At 39.0% G+C, this 21,029-nt stretch overlaps 1 protein-coding gene across 1 annotated transcript in view; it reads left to right on the plus strand.

The window, feature by feature from the left end:
* Positions 1-21,029, plus strand: part of LOC127878009 (protocadherin Fat 4-like) — a 59,337-nt gene that overhangs the window by 12,261 nt on the left and 26,047 nt on the right. The window contains exons 5-16 of the mRNA XM_052424373.1: positions 2,858-3,019; positions 3,437-3,559; positions 4,061-5,470; positions 6,416-6,622; positions 7,534-7,686; positions 7,977-8,099; positions 8,509-9,939; positions 10,260-10,460; positions 15,205-15,360; positions 15,992-16,111; positions 16,812-18,233; positions 18,878-19,078. Coding sequence (XP_052280333.1) covers positions 2,858-3,019; positions 3,437-3,559; positions 4,061-5,470; positions 6,416-6,622; positions 7,534-7,686; positions 7,977-8,099; positions 8,509-9,939; positions 10,260-10,460; positions 15,205-15,360; positions 15,992-16,111; positions 16,812-18,233; positions 18,878-19,078 — 5,709 coding nt within the window. The remainder of the gene's footprint in view (positions 1-2,857; positions 3,020-3,436; positions 3,560-4,060; positions 5,471-6,415; positions 6,623-7,533; positions 7,687-7,976; positions 8,100-8,508; positions 9,940-10,259; positions 10,461-15,204; positions 15,361-15,991; positions 16,112-16,811; positions 18,234-18,877; positions 19,079-21,029) is intronic.

The raw sequence follows: 21,029 nt of genomic DNA on the forward strand, positions 1-21,029 counted from the left end.
TAAAATTTGTACATTGAATATTATTTTTTAGTGTTAAAAAGATATAGTACAAGCGTTCATGCTAGATGAATTAGGAGCCTTAGTCAAGCGGTATTAAAACATTTTTAAATGGTAAAATTTTCTGAAATGTACACATTTTCTCTTGAGCACTGGCCAGATATAAAATGTTTACCATTTAACCACTTTTACAATGAGCCCTGACCAGATCTCAAATGTATACCCCTTTTCTCTGGCACCCTGGTCATCTCCTGTTGATCACCTAACAAACACTTATCAAAATGCCAAATTATATGCAGAACAGTTCATTTTATTTAATGGTTGAATGAAATAATTCAGAAAAAAATTGACATCCTTTTCACATGAAAGTTTAACTTTCACAGTCATGGAAAAAGAGCTGCACCGAACACAGATCAAAATAACTTTTCATTTGTGGATCAACCCATATCTATGTGCATAATTATAAAGTCTTCATGAAATCAGGACAAAAAAATTTATTTTATGTACTTTATTGATCTGGCTATAGTTCTCAGATTATTATAAGCTCAATCAGTGTATTTATATGATTATTTATGCTTTGTGTATTGTAAACATATACACAATCATGCAGTTACATAATAGCAATAAATAATAACAAAGCCACCCATACTATAAAGGTCATTGGCAAAGTCTATGGTAAAAAATGTGAACACATTGAGTGTAATCGCCCTCTCATGCCAGCAAAAACATTATCACTATTGCTTATTTAACATATTTTCTGAACATTTCTTCAATAAACTTACATCAATACACGATTTTCTTCATTAATTCAAACATTCCTGACAGGCTATCACTTTGTTTACATATTTTTCTTACATTTTGACGTGCATAGGTAGGACTGCATTACCGCTTACGAAATGTGTATGGCGTACCATTTGGGTCAAAAGTCAACGAGACCTACTTGGTGACAAGAGAAATGTACTTTGACGTACAATATCTATGTTGAAGTACAAAAATTGTACTTCGACGTACAGAATGAAATACACTTCAAAGTATAAATGTGTACGTCGAAGTACAATTTGTACTTCGACGTACATGTTTGTACTTCGACGTACAAATTTTCATTACAGCCGATCAAAACACTTGTCTCATGAGCCGCTTTTCCTTCAGAATTATTCATAATAAATGTTTAAAATCTCTTTTTTTAATTGAGGACAAAATAAATAAAAATATCAAAATTGAAAAAAATAATTTACAAAGAAGTTTTGAGTATTTAATGCATTGAAATAGATTATATACCGATTTGAAGAAGATTCAAGGTTACCTTGTTAAAAAATAAAATTATCAAGCATATTGTGAGTATACATTGACCATGCGTGGCGGAATATCACGGTCCAGCGCATTACTGTGCAGAAAATTCCCAACGGTTACCAAACAGTTACCAAATTATTACGGGATTAAAAATGTATACATGTGTAATAACCTCCCTGGTTTGGTTGTATTTTGTGTTAACCATTATTTGCATAAGTCAGAGGTTAATTCCGCCACGCCAGGTCAATAAATACGCACAATATTTATGAGTTAGCGGTCGATAGTCGCATAATTTGGTATAAATAATAATAATAATGTTCAATAAATACGCTCAATATCTATAAGTTAGCGGTCGATAGTCGCATAATTTGGTATAAATAATAATAATAATAATAATAATAATAATGTTCAATGTCAAATATCTCTAAAAGCAACATATGTAAGGCGTCTTCTGATTGGCAAACACTCAAGGTTCAGTAAAGACTGAACGTCGAATTACAATTTTGTACAAATTTTTTATCTTTTTACCGACTAGGTCTTGTTGACTTTCAACCCAAATGGTACGCCATAAATGTGTATTCATACTATTGCCTTCGAGGTACTTATCCGATGTTTGACGGAAAGGGCCAAGAATGTGCGATTGTGGGTCAAGTTCCCCAGGGGTACTATGTCCCCGTACCCCCAATTTTTTTTTCAGTACCAAAATATTGTCATACCCAATTTTTTGTTCCTACCCATTTATTTTGTTCCCAAATTTTTTTCATACCCAATTTTTTTTCGTACCCAATTTTTTTTTCGTACCCATTTTTTTTCCTACTCAATTTTTTCGTAACCAAATTTTTCTGGGGGCATAATTTTTTTGTTCCCAAATTTTTTTTTCGTACCCACATACACAATTGTGATGATGTAGATCAACTTAAATTAATGCTTTTATATCCATCCTCTTCAAAAGCATCGTCACACCAGTACTGTTAGTACTTTGATTTTTGACAAAGTTCTAGATTTGTGATCAGATCTTTTTTTATACATTTGAGCATTATTTCAGTAATAAATACACAATTACTGAAGATGTTCACTCATTTACCGGTATTTGTGTTTATTTTAAAAGCTGGCATTTCCTTTTTATCTTAAATTTTTGGATTATTGAATAAAGGCTGATATAAGACTTTGGACTGAAAAGTTTGTTTTACATTTGATTTTTCGGTTGAGAGGGGCCACAAAAATCCACATAAAATTGTGTCCGATGAATAGTATTGGTTTCACAGTATGTTTGGATGAGCCTTTGTACATATCAAATACTACACAATAGTTATTTCTTCGGCTTGTTCTGGGAAAACTGGGCTTAATGCAGTCTGCACAGGTTAATCATGGATGAAACTTTCCGCTTAAATTGGATTTATGGAAAGAAGAGTCTTCTAGAAACAAAAAAATCCATTAAAGTGGAAAGTTTTATCACTGATTAGCCTGTGTGGATTGCACAGGCTGATCTGGGGCAGCACTTTACGCACATACAATTATCCCAGTTTTCCAAGAACAAGGCTAATTTCAAGACATTCTGTATCTCAACCAGACGGTGCTGGACAGTTTGCCATTGGCTCAACGACCGGTGCTGTTACCGTGGCAGCAGGTGCCGTGTTGGACAGGGAGACAACTCCTACATACAAAGTGCTAATCGCTGTGAGAGATGGTGGGGGTCTAACAACAACTGCTACACTGACTGTGCTGCTTTCGGGTGAGAAGGGAGACTTTAAATGCGTGTAAAGAGTCCTTTTCTTAGGTAGAACCAGAACTTAGTGTCTATGGGGGAGACTCCCTCAGTGGGGATCTAATCAGAGACCTCCTGGTCTCTAAGCAGACACCATATTCATGACACCATGTTCACTGTTAACAGTTAAAGTGTTCTATATGCTGAAGATTTCTCTGTATACAAAATAAAAAGCTCCCAGACTAAAATAAAAAAATTCTAACTTTTTCAAGAGAACTAACCATATGCATATGCTTATTAGTTCCATAAAAATCATAAACATACATCTGACTCATTTTGTGACCAAGCAAATTTGTATTATACCATGTGAATACATGATTTACTCGATTCAAATGTGCCATGTCAATGATTAATGCTGTAAATAATCATGTTAGTATGTTTCAGATGTAAATGACAAAACTCCAACTTTCAACCCTGCAACATTTGCATTTGATATCAGCGAAAATGTGGCCATAAATACATTGGTTGGGACAGTCACAGCTACCGATGATGATACTGGATTAGCAGGCAAGTCACTGGCATGGATATATTTTGGATGATTATCTCTACTAATTACTAAGTATTTATTCAGCAATTTTTCAGATGATTGTGGTTGTTTAACAAAACCCAATGTCATGGTCAATTTGCACACTTGAAAAATGCAATTCAGACTGTAAAGTCACCTTGCATGAACTTTTATTGTCAGTGTCAGTTTGAAGGTTAATTAAAGCGTAAGTTATAAGTTTATTTATAGCATAAGTTTGTAGCTGAAGTAAAGTGTAAGTTTGAAGCTTAATTATATTGTTGAATTAAACTGGTTGAATTACCAGTTCCTAAAGAAATATTTGTATGCAAACAATATTCAAAACTAGTAATGATGTCAAGGCAAATTTTCATCACAAATTAAGTTTAAAACAAAAAATTGAAAGTCTATGAAAATGGATACCTTCTAGTGCGTAAGGAAGATATTAATTGATCTACTTGGTAAAATTGTCAAGTATTTAATATATGGTTATGTTCTTATTGCAGGTTCTTTTGAATATACAATATTTAGCGGGAACACTGACTCCAAGTTTTCTATTGACGCCAACACTGGTCAAATCCGTATAGTGAAAGCCTTGGACTTTGAAACAAAATCAACCTACCAGCTGACCTTGCATGCCATAGACAGGGACCCAACCACTAAACTCACTGGTAACACAACAGTTGACATAAATGTGAAGGATGAAAATGATGTACGTCCCACATGTGCACCAACTTTACAGACCATTTCTATGCCGGAAAATTCTCCAATTAGTACAAACATAGGCTTTGTCAACTGCACTGACAGTGACAGTGGGAATGGAGGGGTGCTGAGCTATGCTATTGTTTCTGTGAATGGTGTAGCTACCACAATGCCTTTCATTATTGATGCCACTGGGAAATTGGATCTTAATACAGCTTCACTTGATTACGAGACAGAAAAATTGAAAAAGGTTGTGATTGTTGTGACTGATCGTGGCACCCCAGCATTGTCAGGAACTGCCACCATTAATGTTGTGATCACAGACTTCAATGAATATACTCCAGTATTTACAAACACACCTTACAACGTGGCCGTGCTGGAAAGTACAAGCATTGGAGCGTCATTAGCTGTAATCAAAGCCACAGATGTTGACACTGATGATACTGTCATATATTCTTTGAATCCTGCCAGTAGCGTGTTTGGACTCGATGCAGTTACAGGAATATTATACCTTTCTGGATTGCTTGACAGAGAAACAGTGTCTGTGTATTCACTGACTGTAAACGCGGTTGACAATGGCGGAAAAAGCTCCAGTGCTGGAATCACGATTACTGTTAACAACGTTAATGATGGCGTACCTGTCTTCAGCCCAGCTGTGTACATAGCAACAATAAATGAAAATGATGCTTTTGGAACTCTGGTTACAACTGTTACAGCTTATGACAGTGACACAGACAACACCACTCTTGCTTATAGCATCAATTCAGGCAATGGCGACAGTGTGTTTAGAATTGAAAACTCTGGGAAAATTGTTGTCAACAATGTCGTAAATCTTAACTACGACTCAAATGTCAAAAGTTACTCACTAGTTGTACATTGTTCTGATACCTCAAACATTGCCACGGCAACTGTAGTCATCTCAGTATCAAACTATAATGACCATGCGCCATCTTTTGGTAGTGATACAAGCTCCACAAAACACATACCAGAAAACTCTCTGTCCGGTACATCAATCGTCACAGTGGCAGCAACTGACGCTGATCATGGGAATGATGGGAAAATCACATATTTTATCACGGCGGGAAATGCAGCGAACCTGTTTGCTGTTCATCCCACCAGTGGGGAGGTCACTCTAGTGGGACAGTCTCTGAACGCTGAAGGGACCACAAGTTATACCATCACAATCACAGCCAGGGATGGGGGTACCAATCCAAGTGTGTGGTTTGGCTATTATTTGTGTCTTGTTCTGTGAACGCTGGGCATAATGTATGTGCGTAAAGTGTCGTCCCAGATTAGCCTGTGCAGTCCGCACAGGCTAATCAGGGACGACACTTTCCGCCTTAACTTGATTTTCGGTAAGGAGGGACTTCCTTGAAACTAAAAATACCATAAAAGCGGAAAGTGTCGTCCATGATTAGCCTGTGCGGACTGCACAGGCTAATCATGGACGACACTTTACACACATGCATTATGACCAGCTTTCACAGAACAAGACACATTTAATTGAGCCTTGCTCTTCAAAAAGGGGCTTAATGCATGTGCACAGGCTTATTAAAGACAATCCTTTCCACCGTAACTGAATTATCACTAAGAAAATCATTCCTAAACACGAAAAATTCCTTAAAAGCAGAAAGTGTCCCTGATAAGCTGTGCACAGGCATTCTTGGACGACACTTTAAGCACATGCATTAAATACTCTATAGGGCGAGGCTGAAATGTATATTTATAGCATTCTTTCTCATTAAAGCATTTTGTAATCATTTATATAGAAAGGAAGTTGACATGTCTTGCAAAGTACTCATTACTTTGACAGAATTTGTTCAGATAATTAAAATAAAGATAATTATGCTGTGGCAATTGAAGAGTTTTTCACAGCCACTTGTGATACCTTTGAATCAACTTGTACAAATAAATACATGATATTTTTTTACACGTAATAGCGTTCATGAGAATAGTATTATTGTACATTTTGCTTAATGCATGTGCATAAAGTGTTGTCCCAGATAAGCCTGTGAAGTCTGCACAGGCTTGTCAGGAATGACACTTTCTGCCTTAACTGGATTTTCATTTAGAAGATATTTTATTCAAACATTGCTATATATTTATGATCATGCACCATAATGATCATGCACAGGCAATGTAGCTATTATTGTTTGTAGACTCCCTGTCTGCTGACTACATTTTGACTGTGAATATTGATGATGTGAATGATATGACACCCGTGTGCAGTCCCTCACTGTTCAGCGCCACCATAAGTGAATTGGCTCAAACTGATGTCAGTGTTGTACAGCTCACATGTACTGACGGGGATAAAACATCGCCCAACAAGGACATCACAACATATATAATTTCCTCTGGAAATACAGGTAATTTGGGCTAGAGTGAAGAAAAGAGTTGATGAAGTTTAGATTTGTTTAATTTCCTTGACATTACAATGTGTGGATTCATAAAGTCTGGCATTTTGTTGAATCTTGATGAATCTTACAATTGTGGATTTCTTATTTTCATTACCTGTGAATTAAAGTTTTTCTAGCAAATATTTGCACAATTGTCTCTGCTTAAACAATAACATGCCAGTTATCTACAGTGACCGTAATTTTAGGTCGAAGAATTTAAATAACATGGCCTGTGATGCTAAGTGTTACAACCAATTACTATTCTGTATGTCTGACATCACATATTAAAGCCTCCAGACAAAATTCTTTAAAATTTGGGTTGAGCAAACTCACACAAATAAAAAATAAATAGTTTCTGATAATTCATATTTATTTACCAGTATGATCAATAATCCTACCATAAAACAGAAACAAAATTCAATGTATTTATATTTTCAAATTTGACTGTATTATGGTCCTTATTAACAAAGATTTTCTGATAAAAGTATGGATTCAAAATTTCTTTAAATTTAAAACCACGTAGGCTTTTCCCTTGAAAGCTGTAGCCTATATCATTAACTTCTGCATCAAGATAATAGACCCTAAAAGTCAACTTTTTATTTTGACAGATTCATGTCTAGTCCAAAGTATGCACTTTCATTTGATCCTGGTATGACAAATGATTTGTTTATAGATTTAACAGAAAATACCATGGAATGCGTGTGCTTATTATGAAAAATGTTGTTTTCCTTTGTTGGGATTCCAACCTGTGTCCCTGAAAAGAAAAATCTTACAAGCTTACAGCTCAAATATTGAGACTTTTTAAGTTTTTAAAATAGGTTAGTATTTGGAACGATTTTTTAAATTCAAGATCTGATGTTTCCAAATACTTATTGTTTAAGGAGGAGCTTTTAAAATCTCCAATACTGGCCTGATCACCACTCAGATTATATTGGACAGAGAAATGACACCGAGTTATACCATGGTTGTTCGAGTAATGGATGGCGGGACAACAGCCTTAATAGGGAGCACAACGGTTGTTGTTGTTGTATCAGGTGGGTGGTTTTGCATGCACTTATTTAACCATACAATAATAGAGAGATCGTAAATTTGTCACAAATTTGTATATTTCCTCAAAGCCATTTGTGAGTGAATTTAATTATACCCCTCCTGACGTCATAGGAATTGTTATACATTATTATACATTTTCAACACTAACCTATCATTCTTTGTGTATCCATCTCTGGGAATATGAACATCTTGACTGATAATTCTGTATTTTTTATGTTATAATAACTATAATAATCACAATTACAGTTATCGTTACTCATTATTTTCTTTACAGACGAAAACGACGAACCACCAATGTTTACAGCGGCATCGTATGAGGCAACAGTGGCAGAAAATAAAGGCATTGGCAGCTCATTGATAAAGGTCACAGCTACAGATCCCGATCAGGGCAACGCTGGTAATATTTCTTGCTTATAATGGTTGCATGCTTATATGATACACTGGGGAATAAGGCTTGGGGATATTTTGGAAATAAAAATAAAACTGGGAAAAAGTAAATGATACTCATGTATGTGGTACATTTTTCGATATGTGTTTGTAACAATTGAAAATGCTACAAGTAGAAACTTGTCTAAGATAAAATAAACCAATACATTTTCCTCTAGGTTCAATACAACTGCAAATACATTAATCAATAAATGTTGAAGATAATTTATATTTAAATTGATAACAGTATGTGTTCATAATTTCAAACTTATTGACATTAGCAAAGCTTTGTTGCAAAAGTCTAATTAGTATTTAAACATTATAATGTATCAAAAAATTATTTTTTTAATGTCACTTGATATTTATTATTGTTATTACAGGAAAAGTAGTATACAGCATCTTTGCCGGCAATACAAACAACCGATTTGAAATTGACTCTTCGTCGGGGGATCTAATTCTTGTTAATGCTATTGACTATGACACAATGGGCACAAATAAAGTCTACACACTGACAGTTAGGGCTACTGACAGTGGAACAACGAGCTTGACAGATGATGTAACTGTGTCCCTCACCGTCACTGACTTCAACGACAACAAACCTTCATGTTCCCCAGTCTTGAAATCTCTGGAAATACCCGAAAGCACCTCTGGCTCAACTGCTGTGTTTACATTCCCTTGTACTGATGCAGATTCCGGTATCAATAAACTGTTAACCTTCTCGATAGAATCCATAAACGGCAATGCTGCTAGCACCATATTCATAGTAGATGCTAATGCAGGGACCGTTTCAACAGCAGCTACCACCGTCTTGAACTTTGAAGATGTAAGCTCCTATAATATTTTGATCAATGTGAAAGATGGAGGAACGCCCTCTCTGTCTTCAACCCTCACACTAATTGTTGACCTTATAGATGTGAACGAGTTTAATCCAGTCTTCCAAGGTAATCCTTATAGACATAACGTTCCAGAAACAACCGCTGTTGGAGCCTCAGTATACAGAATACAAGCAAGTGATGCTGATTCTTCTCAGACTGTCACATACAAGATCAATCCCTCTAACACATATTTTGAGATGGATGCAGTCACGGGCAACATATATACTATTCAAGCAATAGATTACGATTCCTTGGCATCAAAACTAATCAATTTTACCGTAGTGGCCACTGACAATGGAGCTACACCAAATTCAACCTCAGAAACTGTAAGTTTTACAGTTACTAACTTTAATGATGGGGTTCCAGTTTTTAATCCCGGGGTTTATTCGGCCGTTTTACCAGAAAACACTGCAGCCACCCACACTGTGCTGCAACTAAATGTTGCTGACATTGACGACACCGTCTTCACCTACAGTATCCTAAGTGGGAACATGGATAATTGTTTCACTGTGGACACAACTGGAAAATTACTTCTTGCTGATACATCGAACTTTGACTATGACACGAAGGCCAACGGCTATTTACTTGTGGTACAAGCTTCTGATCCCGGCAATAACAAAGGCACAGCATCCGTAGCTATTGAAGTATCCAGCTATAATGATTTCACGCCGGTCCTTAACACAGCAACTCAAACTGTTAGCGTTTCAGAAGACGGTGCAATTGGCCATGTAATCGACACAGTGCAAGCTACGGATGGGGATAAAGGTAGCGATGGTGCCATAACGTACAGTATTTTCAGTGTGACTAATAATGGAAGTGGGAAGTTCGTCTTGAACCCAACAACGGGCGTCGTGACATTGAGTGCAAGTCTTGATCGGGAAACACAAAGTCTCTATGAAATAACAGTTCTAGCCGCTGATGCAGGAAAGACACCAGGTATTATGAAAATTTTAAATTCTCTAATTATTTGTTAAGAATGCACTCTTGAAGAAAGGGTCTAACTACTCTGAATGTAGATTGAGAGACATTAAGAGGAATTACAAAATGGTTAAATTCCCTTTCCTTGTTTTGTCTCACCAATATTTATAAAATCCAGCTGGGTTGAATAAAAAAGCATGTCCGCTTTTATCAGAATACATTTTGATCTAAAAACACAATGGTTTTCCTGATTGAAAAGGCAGAATAATCTCATTATAAGCAGATAGTGTTAAACATATTTCTAAACTCTTCTTTTCATTTCTAATATTTTTCTTCAGCTGCAAAAACTGCTACCTACAGCCTCGCAGTCTCAGTGACAGATGTGAACGACCTCTACCCAAGTTGCACCCAGATGGTGTATGTATCCACTATCCCTGAAGATTCCTCGATGTCGACCTTGGTAGCTCAGTTGACCTGCTCCGATGGGGACGCCACTGGAAACAACATTTCTGGATACTCCATTAGTAGTGGAAATACAGGTTTATGTCAATATGTCAAAGTATCATGACTAAAACAATTAATAGTTTTACTAAACTGCATTTGAGCCTCTCTCTAAGAAAAAAGGGCTTAATTCATGTGCGTAAAGTGTCGTCCCAGGTTAGCCTGTGTAGTCCACACAGGCTTATCAGGGATGACAGTTTACTCTTAAATTGAATTTTTGCTCAGAAGAGACTTCCTTTAACCAAAAAATACCTTAATCGCGGAAAGTGTTGTTTCTGATTAGCCTTTGCTGACTGCACAGGCTATCTGGGAAATACTTTTTAGCTCATCTATTTTTTGAAAAAAAATTATGAGCTATTGTCATCACCTTGGCGTCGGCGTTGGCGTCGGCGTCCGGTTAAGTTTTGCATTTAGGTCCACTTTTCTCAGAAAGTATCAATGCTATTGCATTCAAACTTGGTACACTTACTAACTAATATGAGGGGACTGGGCAGGCAAAGTTAGATAACTCTGGCGTGCATTTTGACAGAATTATGTGCCCTTTTTATACTTAGAAAATTGAAAATTTTGGTTAAGTTTTGTGTTTAGGTCCATTTTATTCCTTAAGTATCAAAGCTATTGCTTTCATACTTGCAACACTTACTATCATAAGGGGACTGTGCAGGCAAAGTTATGTAACTCTGACTGGCATTTTGACAGAATTATGTGCCCTTTTTATACTTAGAAAATTGAAAATTTGGTTAAGTTTTGTGTTAAGGTCCACTTTATTCCTACAGTATCAAAGCTATGGCTTTCATACTTGCAACACTTATTAATTATCATAAGGGGACTGTGCAGGCAAAGTTATGTATCTCTGACTGGCATTTGGACGGAATTATGGGCCTTTATTACTTAGAAAATTGAAAATTTGGTTAAGTTTTGTGTTTTGGTCCACTTAACGCCTAAAGTATCATAGATATTGCTTTCATACTTGGAACACTCGCAAACTATCATAAGGGTGCAGTAAAAGGACAAGTTGCATATCTCTGGTTGTCATTTTTACGGAATTATGGCCCTTTTTTTACTTAGTAACTTTGAATATATGGTTAAATTTTGTGTTTCGATCCACTTTACTTCTAAAGTATCAAGGCTATTGCTTTCAAACTTCAAATACTTTCATGCTATCATGAGGTTACGGTACCTGGCAAGTTGAATTTTACCTTGACCTTTGAATGACCTTGACTCTCAAGGTCAAATTATTAAATTTTGCTTAAATTGCCATAACTTCTTTATTTATGATTAGATTTGATTGATACTTTGACAAAACTACTCTTACCTGACATACCACAATAGACTCCACCTAAACCATCCCCCGTGCCTTCCCCCCCTCCCCCCCTCCCCCCGAATCCCCCCCCCCCCTTAATTTTTTTTTTTTTTTTTTTAAGATCATCTCACAAATGACCACCACACCCTAACACTATACCCCCCTCCCCCACCCCACCCCCTCAATTTTATTTTTTTTTGAAACGGTTAAAAAACACAAATATTTATTTTTATTATTTTATTTTTTAAATACCGTCCAACCATCGCACCAAAGAATCCCCCCCACCCCCTCACCCCCGAAAAAAAAAAGTTTTTTTTTTGCATTTATTTTTCGCATTTTTGGAAGATAATGTAATAAATGTCCACACATTCACACTATACACCCCCTTTCACTCCACCCCTCCCTCCTTTGTGATAGAAATTGAGAGTCCCTTCACCTTTAAAAAGAAAATAGATGAGCGGTCTGCACCCGCAAGGCTGTGCTCTTGTTTCACATGCATTTGACCACGTTTTCTCAGAGTGAGGCTCATTTAGTTTCTTCAAGACAGAGCTGCACCCTCTAGTGGTGTGACAGAGCTGCACCCTCTAGTGATGTGACAGAGCTGCACCCTCTAGTGGTGTGACAGAGCTGCACCCTCTAGTGGTGTGACAGAGCTGCACCCTCTAGTGGTGTGACAGAGCTGCACCCTCTAGTGGTGTGACAGAGCTGCACCCTCTAGTGATGTGACAGAGCTGCACCCTCTAGTGGTGTGACAGAGCTGCACCCTCTAGTGGTGTGACAGAGCTGCACCCTCTAGTGGTGTGTCCGAGCTGCACCCTCTAGTGGTGTGACAGAGCTGCACCCTCTAGTGGTGTGACAGAGCTGCACCCTCTAGTGGTGTGACAGAGCTGCACCCTCTAGTGGTGTTACAGAGCTTCACCCTCTAGTGGTGTGTATTTAGTTTCTTCAAGACAGAGCTGCACCCTCTAGTGGTGTGACAGAGCTGCACCCTCTAGTGGTGTGACAGAGCTGCACCCTCTAGTGGTGTGACAGAGCTGCACCCTCTAGTGGTGTTACAGAGCTTCACCCTCTAGTGGTGTGTATTTAGTTTCTTCAAGACAGAGCTGCACCCTCTAGTGGTGTGACAGAGCTGCACCCTCTAGTGGTGTATCAGAGCTGCACCCTCTAGTGGTGTGACAGAGCTGCACCCTCTAGTGGTGTGACAGAGCTGCACTCTCTAGTGGTGTGACAGAGCTGCACCCTCTAGTGGTGTGACAGAGCTTCACCCTCTAGGGGTGTGTATTTAGTTTCTTCAAGACAGAGCTGCACCCCTCTAGTGATGTGACAGAGCTGAACTATCTAGTGGTGTGACAGAGCTGCACTCTCTAGTGGTGTGACAGAGCTTCACCCTCTAGTGGTGTGACAGAGCTGCACCCTCTAGTGGTGTGACAGAGCTGCACCCTCTAGTGGTGTGACAGAGCTGCACCCTCCAGTGGTGTGACAGAGCTGCATTCTCTAGTGGTATGACAGAGCTGCACCCTCTAGTGATGTGACAGAGCTGCACCCTCTAGTGGTGTGACAGAGCTGCACCCTCTAGTGGTGTGACAGAGCTGCACCCTCTAGTGGTGTGACAGAGCTGCACCCTCTAGTGGTCTGTATTTAGTTTCTTCAAGACAGAGCTGCACCCTCTAGTGGTGTGACAGAGCTGCACCCTCTAGTGGTGTGACAGAGCTGCATCCTCTAGTGGTGTGACAGAGCTGCACCCTCTAGTGATGTGACAGAGCTGCACCCTCTAGTGGTGTGACAGAGCTGCACCCTCTAGTGATGTGACAAAGCTGCACCATCTAGTGATGTGACAGAGCTGCACCCTCTAGTGGTGTGACAGAGCTGCACCCTCTAGTGATGTGACAGAGCTGCACCCTCTAGTGATGTGACAGGGCTGCACCCTCTAGTGGTGTGACAGAGCTGCACCCTCTAGTGGTGTGACAGAGCTGCACCCTCTAGTGGTGTGACAGAGCTGCACCCTCTAGTGGTGTGACAGAGCTGCACCCTCTTCACACTATACACCCCTCTTCACTCCACCCCTCCCTCCTTTGTGATAGAAATTGAGAGTCCTATCACCTTTAAAAAGAAAATAGATGAGCGGTCTGCACCCGCAAGGCTGTGCTCTTGTTTCACATGCATTTGACCACGTTTTCTCAGAGTGAGGCTCATTTAGTTTCTTCAAGACAGAGCTGCACCCTCTAGTGGTGTGACAGAGCTGCACCCTCTAGTGGTGTGACAGAGCTGCACCCTCTAGTGGTGTGACAGAGCTGCACCCTCTAGTGTTGTGACAGAGCTGCACCCTCTAGTGGTGTGACAGAGCTGCACCCTCTAGTGGTGTGACAGAGCTGCACCCTCCAGTGGTGTGACAGAGCTGCACCCTCTAGTGGTGTGACAGAGCTGCACCCTCTAGTGGTGTGACAGAGCTGCACCCTCTAGTGGTGTGACAGAGCTGCACCCTCTAGTGGTGTGACAGAGCTGCACCCTCTAGTGGTGTGACATAGCTTCACCCTCTAGTGGTGTGACAGAGCTGCACCCTCCAGTGGTGTGACAGAGCTGCACCCTCTAGTGGTGTGACTTGCTGCACCCTCTAGTGGTGTAACAGAGCTGCACCCTCTAGTAGTGTGACAGAGTTGCTTCCTCTAGTGGTGTATCAGAGCTGCACCCTCTAGTGGTGTGACAGAGCTGCACCCTCTAGTGGTGTGACAGAGCTGCTCCCTCTAGTGGTGTGACAGAGCTGCACCCTCTAGTGGTGTGACAGAGCTGCACCCTCTAGTGGTGTGACAGAGCTGCACCCTCCAGTGGTGTGACAGAGCTGCACCCTCTAGTGGTGTGACAGAGCTGCACCCTCTAGTGGTGTGACAGAGCTGCACCCTCTAGTGGTGTGACAGAGCTGCACCCTCTAGTGGTGTGACAGAGCTGCACCCTCCAGTGGTGTGACAGAGCTGCACCCTCTAGTGGTGTGACAGAGCTGCACCCTCTAGTGGTGTGACAGAGCTGCACCCTCCAGTGGTGTGACAGAGCTGCACCCTCTAGTGGTGTGACAGAGCTGCACCCTCTAGTGGTGTGACAGAGCTGCACCCTCTAGTGGTGTGTATTTAGCTCATTAAGCTCAAAACTTATGACCATCGTTTCCTCTTTATCTAAATATTTTTAACACTTATATATTAAACGATGTGTCTGGTCTGAAAATAGGAGATATTAAATTCATAAAAAAAAACGAACTTAGAACTTGTCAACTGATAAATGTTAAGACTTCCTTAAGTTATGGAATTATTAAAATTCTAATCAATTGCAGTTTTTCTCAATCATGATGAAAACAACATGTATATAAAAACATGCTATACATGCTCTAAAATTACTATATTTTAACTCTGACATTGTTTTGGGCAAACTATTGATTTCCAGATCCTTAATTTTTCTATAACATGCTGTCAATGTTTTTATGCTGTTTCTAGGCAACCACTTTATAGTTCTGGGTACTGGACAGGTGAATGTGTTGATGGGCACACTAGATCGTGAGGCTCAGGCCACGCACACACTGAAGATTGAAGTGAGAGATTCAGGCACACCTTCAAAGACTTCCACTGTCACCCTCTCTGTCTTCCTCAGTGGTACATGCAACATTATTTTGATATATTTGTGGTACCTTTTTTATGCCCCCGGATCGAATGATCGGGGGTATATTGTTTTTGGCCTGTCTTTCTTTCTGTTTGTCATTCCTTCATTCTGTCATTGTGCCCAAAAACTTTAACCTTTCAGTAAAGTTTTGCAATAACTTTTGAAATATTGAACATAGCAACTTGATATTTGGCATGCATGTGTATCTCATGGAGCTGCACATTTTGAGTGGTGAAAGGTCAAGGTCAAGGTCATCCTTTAAGGTCAAAGATCAACAAAAAAAAAGTGGCGCATTAGGGGGCATTGTGTTTCTGACAAACACATCTCTTGTTTTCATCTGTTGTGATCCTGACAATGCAATGCACGGGCATTGCTTATCTTTGTTTGTTAAATCTCTAGTCGATATAATTCGTATTTCAGGTGTTCAATTCCTTCAAAAATATAGTATTTGTGCTTTTGTGTGGAATTAACTACTTTATTTATAACAAATAATAATATGAAACCAAATTTTGCTAATAGGACAAATGTTAATGTTAATTTATCAATCAGATAGGTATGACATTCCCTTTAAATGAATATTGTTTGTGTTTTGCTGGCTAAGTTTCTTGTTAAATCCTCCTTCAGATACTAACGACAACAGCCCCACATTTGACAATAACTACGTGATGACTGTGTCAGAGAATGCTGTCATTGGGACAGTGATTGGAACAGTGCTGGCTACTGACGCAGACGTGGGCGTTAATGGTATGAAATCATGCAAATGAGCCTCGCACTGAGAAAATGGAACTTAATGTATGCTTTAAGTGTTTTCACAGATTAGACTGTGCAGTCTGCACAGGCTAATCAGGGACAACACTTTCCTCCTAAACTGGATTTTTGTTAAGATCAGACTTGCTTGAAACGAAAATATCCATAGAAGGGGAAAGTGTTGTCTCTGATTAGCCTGTGCAAACTTCACAGGCTAATCTGGAACAACACTACACAAATGCATTAAATCCTGTTTTCTCACAACAAGGCAGGTGTTGTTTTTAAGCCTGACTTCCATACCAAACTCTTTTTCACTATTGTTTGAGGTTTAAGTATGGAACTAATATATCAGCAGAACATTTATCTATTAAATGAACAGTTTAATGCTTAACCTGTATGTAAAAAGGAGAGTAAAATGGCGCTTATGTCATTATTATAGGTATGTTTTGTTCATACTTGATAATAAATAAAGTCTGAACATAGAAGAAAAAATGTGGACTGACTTTACATGATCACAAGACATTTAGTTGTTATATTAATTAATTCTTGCATTTTGTTCACATGTCCTTGACATTCCTCCATTCTTATCTTGTTCACAAGTTGACTTACTACATGTAAGTGTTTAGTAGCAAAATGATTATACCATGAAACGTAATATCTTTTACACTCTGGCACCCTATACTGATTCATGTTTCAGCTGATCTCACATACAGCATAACGCAGGGTAACGTTGGATCGAAGTTCCAAGTAGACCCAACTTCTGGTGCTGTTAAGATGATAGCCCCTCTAGACCGTGAAGAACTGAGCCAATATGATCTAACTGTCACAGCCACGGACAACGGTGTAACAAAACGCTCCGGAACTTCCACTGTGCGTATAACTGTTGAAGATGTGAATGACAACAGTCCAGAGTGCCTGATGCTGCAGACGTTGATTTTATCTGAAAACAAAGTGCCATCTGGAATTAGTATTTTGGACATTGGGGCAAATTGTTCTGATGGAGACAATGGTGTCAATGCTCAGCTGTCTTATTCAATATTTTCAGTAAATGGTGTATCAAATAATGATCCATTTTCTATATCCGCAAGCACGGGACAGCTCTCCCTACAGGCAGTGCTTGATTTTGAAACCATCCAAAGTTACGCAGTGCTAGTTTACGTCAAGGATGGTGGATCACCTCAGCTGACCTCTACAGTCACTGTCGAGGTTCAGATAACAGATGTTAATGAGCATTCTCCTCAATTCAGGAGCACCCCATATTCAGCCAATGTTAGAGAAGACGAACTCGTTGGAACCAGTGTCTTTCGAGTATCAGCAACGGATGGAGACGCTGACAGTATCAAATTCTCAATAGATCCACCGATGGATGAGTTTGAGATTGATCCTAATACTGGAATCCTATATCTTACGCAGATAGTGGACTATGACACTGTTACAGGACCTCTCATCATCGTTATTGTAGCCACTGATGATGGGACTGTTTCAGGCAAACGCAGCTCTACTGCAACTGTAACTATCACTGTAACTGATTTCAATGATGGTACCCCAGAGTTTCATCCAGGCGTATACGCCGTACAATTGTCAGAGAGTGCAACCGTTGGTAGCACTGTTGTTATTTTGACCATCACTGATGTTGATAGTACAGCATTCACTTACAATATTGAAGCAGGCAATGGGGAGAATATATTTGAAGTAACTGGAACGGGTAAAACTGCTGTGATCTCGGTTGTTGATAGGACTAACTTGGACTATGAGGGCACTAAGGAATTCTCACTGGTGGTTAGTGTTGGAGATGGTACGAACAGTGCCTCAGCGACTGTAGCTATTTCTTTGCTTCCATATAACGATCTCAGACCAAGTTTCACGGGTGGTTTGAATACTGGTACAAGATCGATTGCTGAGAACTCTGCAGTGGGCCTGTCTGTGTATGATGTTGATGCCACAGATGGGGACCAAGGGACCGATGGTGTTATAACGTATATGATAGTGTCAGGGGGAGGTAACAAGTTCTCCATTGATCCTAGCTCAGGGCTGGTGTCAGTGGCTGCAAATCTAGATGTGGAGTCTACTCCCACTTATACGATCGTTGTTGAGGCAAAAGATGGTGGGAAAACACCTGGTACGTGTTTGTGTAATTATTCAAGGTTAAACTTATTAATGCTATTAATAAAATGTACATTATATTAAAATACTTACTTGTCAAAAAAGAGAAGAGCAAGCTTTTCTGTTCCATGACAAAAAATGAATTTATAATCTAAAGAAACTTTTTAAAATTTACTCAATGTATATTTGCATGTTTCTTTTATTTACTTGTATATGGTGTATTGTTTTAACAGCTGTTATGCAGACACATGTTATTGTTTTCATGACAACAACCTGTTTATGCATCATTTACAAAAAAGTAATTGTGAAATTGTTGCTCAACCACATTACTGATGTTATACAGTATTTGTTGTGAAACAGATTTGTTAATTCTTGCTGTTCAGTGATCACATTTCTTATAAACAATTAAGATTGGAAAGATCTAGAGATAAATAGATTAGGGTAGAGAACCTTGATCCTTCTTTCGTTCCCACTCCTGACCCATAGTACTGAAAACCAAAAACAAGGCTTGAAAATCCCTAGTTACAGTTTTGAAATAATACCAGACTAAGGATGCTTACCAGAGATGGTTTAACTGTATTTTTTTACTTTAAAGTGTTTACTTTATTAGTAAAATACATTAAGGAAGATTCCTTGTTCATGTACCGTTCCTTGTTGCAGGTCCCTTGTCGGCTCAGTTCAATGTCACGGTCACAATCACAGACGTCAATGACAACGCTCCGATATGTTCCAACTCCCTCTTCACAGCCAGCATACCTGAAGACTTTGGCACAGGTGGTGTGGTGACAAACCTGAACTGTTTTGACACTGACGCCAGCACGCCAAACAATGTCATAGCCAGTTATACTGTGGACGGATTAGGTACACTTATATGAATAAATGAAATAATGATCTTGTAATTACTGTTAATTTTTTGCATGCTTCTTCAAATTGTTATACTTGTGCCACCTTTGGGAAAATGTGGTATTTTGTAGAGAGACACAATTGTCGTGTATAAGCAGTATGTAATCTGATTAAAGCACAATAAATAACAGTGAATTGGTGTAGTATAATTATCAAACAAATAATGTTTACCTAAAGTTATGAATTAAGATACTTTCTACAAAATCCTTGTAGTTTACTTCCTATGTATACTTTATGAATGCGTAAACAAGTTGTACATTTTAAACACACTTCTTACCAAGACAAATTTAAGTCCCTGAAAATAAATAGCTAAATCAATAAAGGAAATATGAAGGTCAGCAAACCATCTTCACTTTACCCTGTTATTTTTATGCCCCCCTTCGAAGAAGAGGGGGTATATTGTTTTGCACATGTCTGTCCGTCCGTCCGTATGTCCGTCCACCAGATCGTTTCCGGATGATAACTCAAGAACGCTTAGGCCTAGGATCATGAAACTTCATAGGTACATTGATCATGACTCGCAGATGACCCCTATTGATTTTGAGGTCACTAGGTCAAAGGTCAAGGTCACATTGACCGGAAATAGTGAAATGGTTTCTGGATGATAACTCAAGAACACTTATGTCTAGGATCATGAAACTTCATAGGTACATTGATCATGACTCGCAGATGACCCCTATTGATTTTCAGGTCACTAGGTCAAAGGTCAAGGTCACGGTGACCCGAAATAGTAAAATGGTTTCCGGATGATAACTCAAAAACGCTTATGCCTAGGATCATGAAACTTCATAGGTTCATTGATCATGACTCACAGATGACCCCTATTGATTTTCAGGTCACTAGGTCCAAGGTCACGGTGACCCGAAATAGTAAAATGGTTTCCGGATGATAACTCAAGAACGCTTATGTCTAGGATCATGAAACTTCATAGGTACATTGATCACGACTCGCAGATGACCCCTATTGATTTTCAGGTCACTAGGTCAAAGGTCAATTTCACAGTGACCCGAAATAGTTAAATGGTTACTGATGATAACTCAAGAACACTAATGCCTAGGATCATGAAACTTCATAGGTACATTGATCATGACTCGCAGATGACCCCTATTGATTTTCAGGTCAAAGGTCAAGGTCACGGTGACTCAACTTAGAAAAATGGTTTCCAGATGATAACTCAAGAACGCTCACGCCTAGGATCATGAAACTTCATAGGTTCATTGATCATGACTCGCAGATGACCCCTATTGACTTTAAGGTCAAAGGTCAATTTCACGGTGACTTGACACAGTAAAATGGTTTCTGGATGATAACTCAAGAAAGCTTACGCCTAGGATCATGAAACTTCATAGGTACATTGATCATGACTCGCAGATGACAGACCCCTATTGATTTTCAGGTCACTAGGTCAAAGGTCAAGGTCACAGTGCCAAAAAACGTATTCACACAATGGCTGCCACTACAACTGACAGCCTATATGGGGGGCATGCATGTTTTACAAACAGCCCTTGTTCTTTTTTAGTTTTTTATGCTTAAGTAAGTTCAAAATGACCATCATGCTTTAAAGGGGCCTTTTCACAGATTTTTCATGCATTGAAGCTTGTCATTAAATGCTTTATATTGATAGATGTAAAAATTGGATCTAAAAAGCTCTAGTAAAAAAAAGAATAAAATTAAAGAAAGAAAAAAAGTAACCCTCAACTGGGCTCAAACCACTGACCCCTGGAGTAAAAGTCTACCGCTTAGACCACTCAGCCATCCGTGCTCATACTATGATTGATGTATTTTATACTTTATGTAAACAATCCTCGTAGTGTCACAAAACAACAACGAAAATTTGCGAATCTGGAACACTTGTTTTTAATTTTGTCAATTTACCAAAATAGGAGCAAAGTATACGCTATGAAACATA

This window comes from Dreissena polymorpha, chromosome 1, assembly GCF_020536995.1.
Source record: "Dreissena polymorpha isolate Duluth1 chromosome 1, UMN_Dpol_1.0, whole genome shotgun sequence".
Classification (NCBI taxonomy): Eukaryota; Metazoa; Mollusca; class Bivalvia; order Myida; family Dreissenidae; genus Dreissena; species Dreissena polymorpha.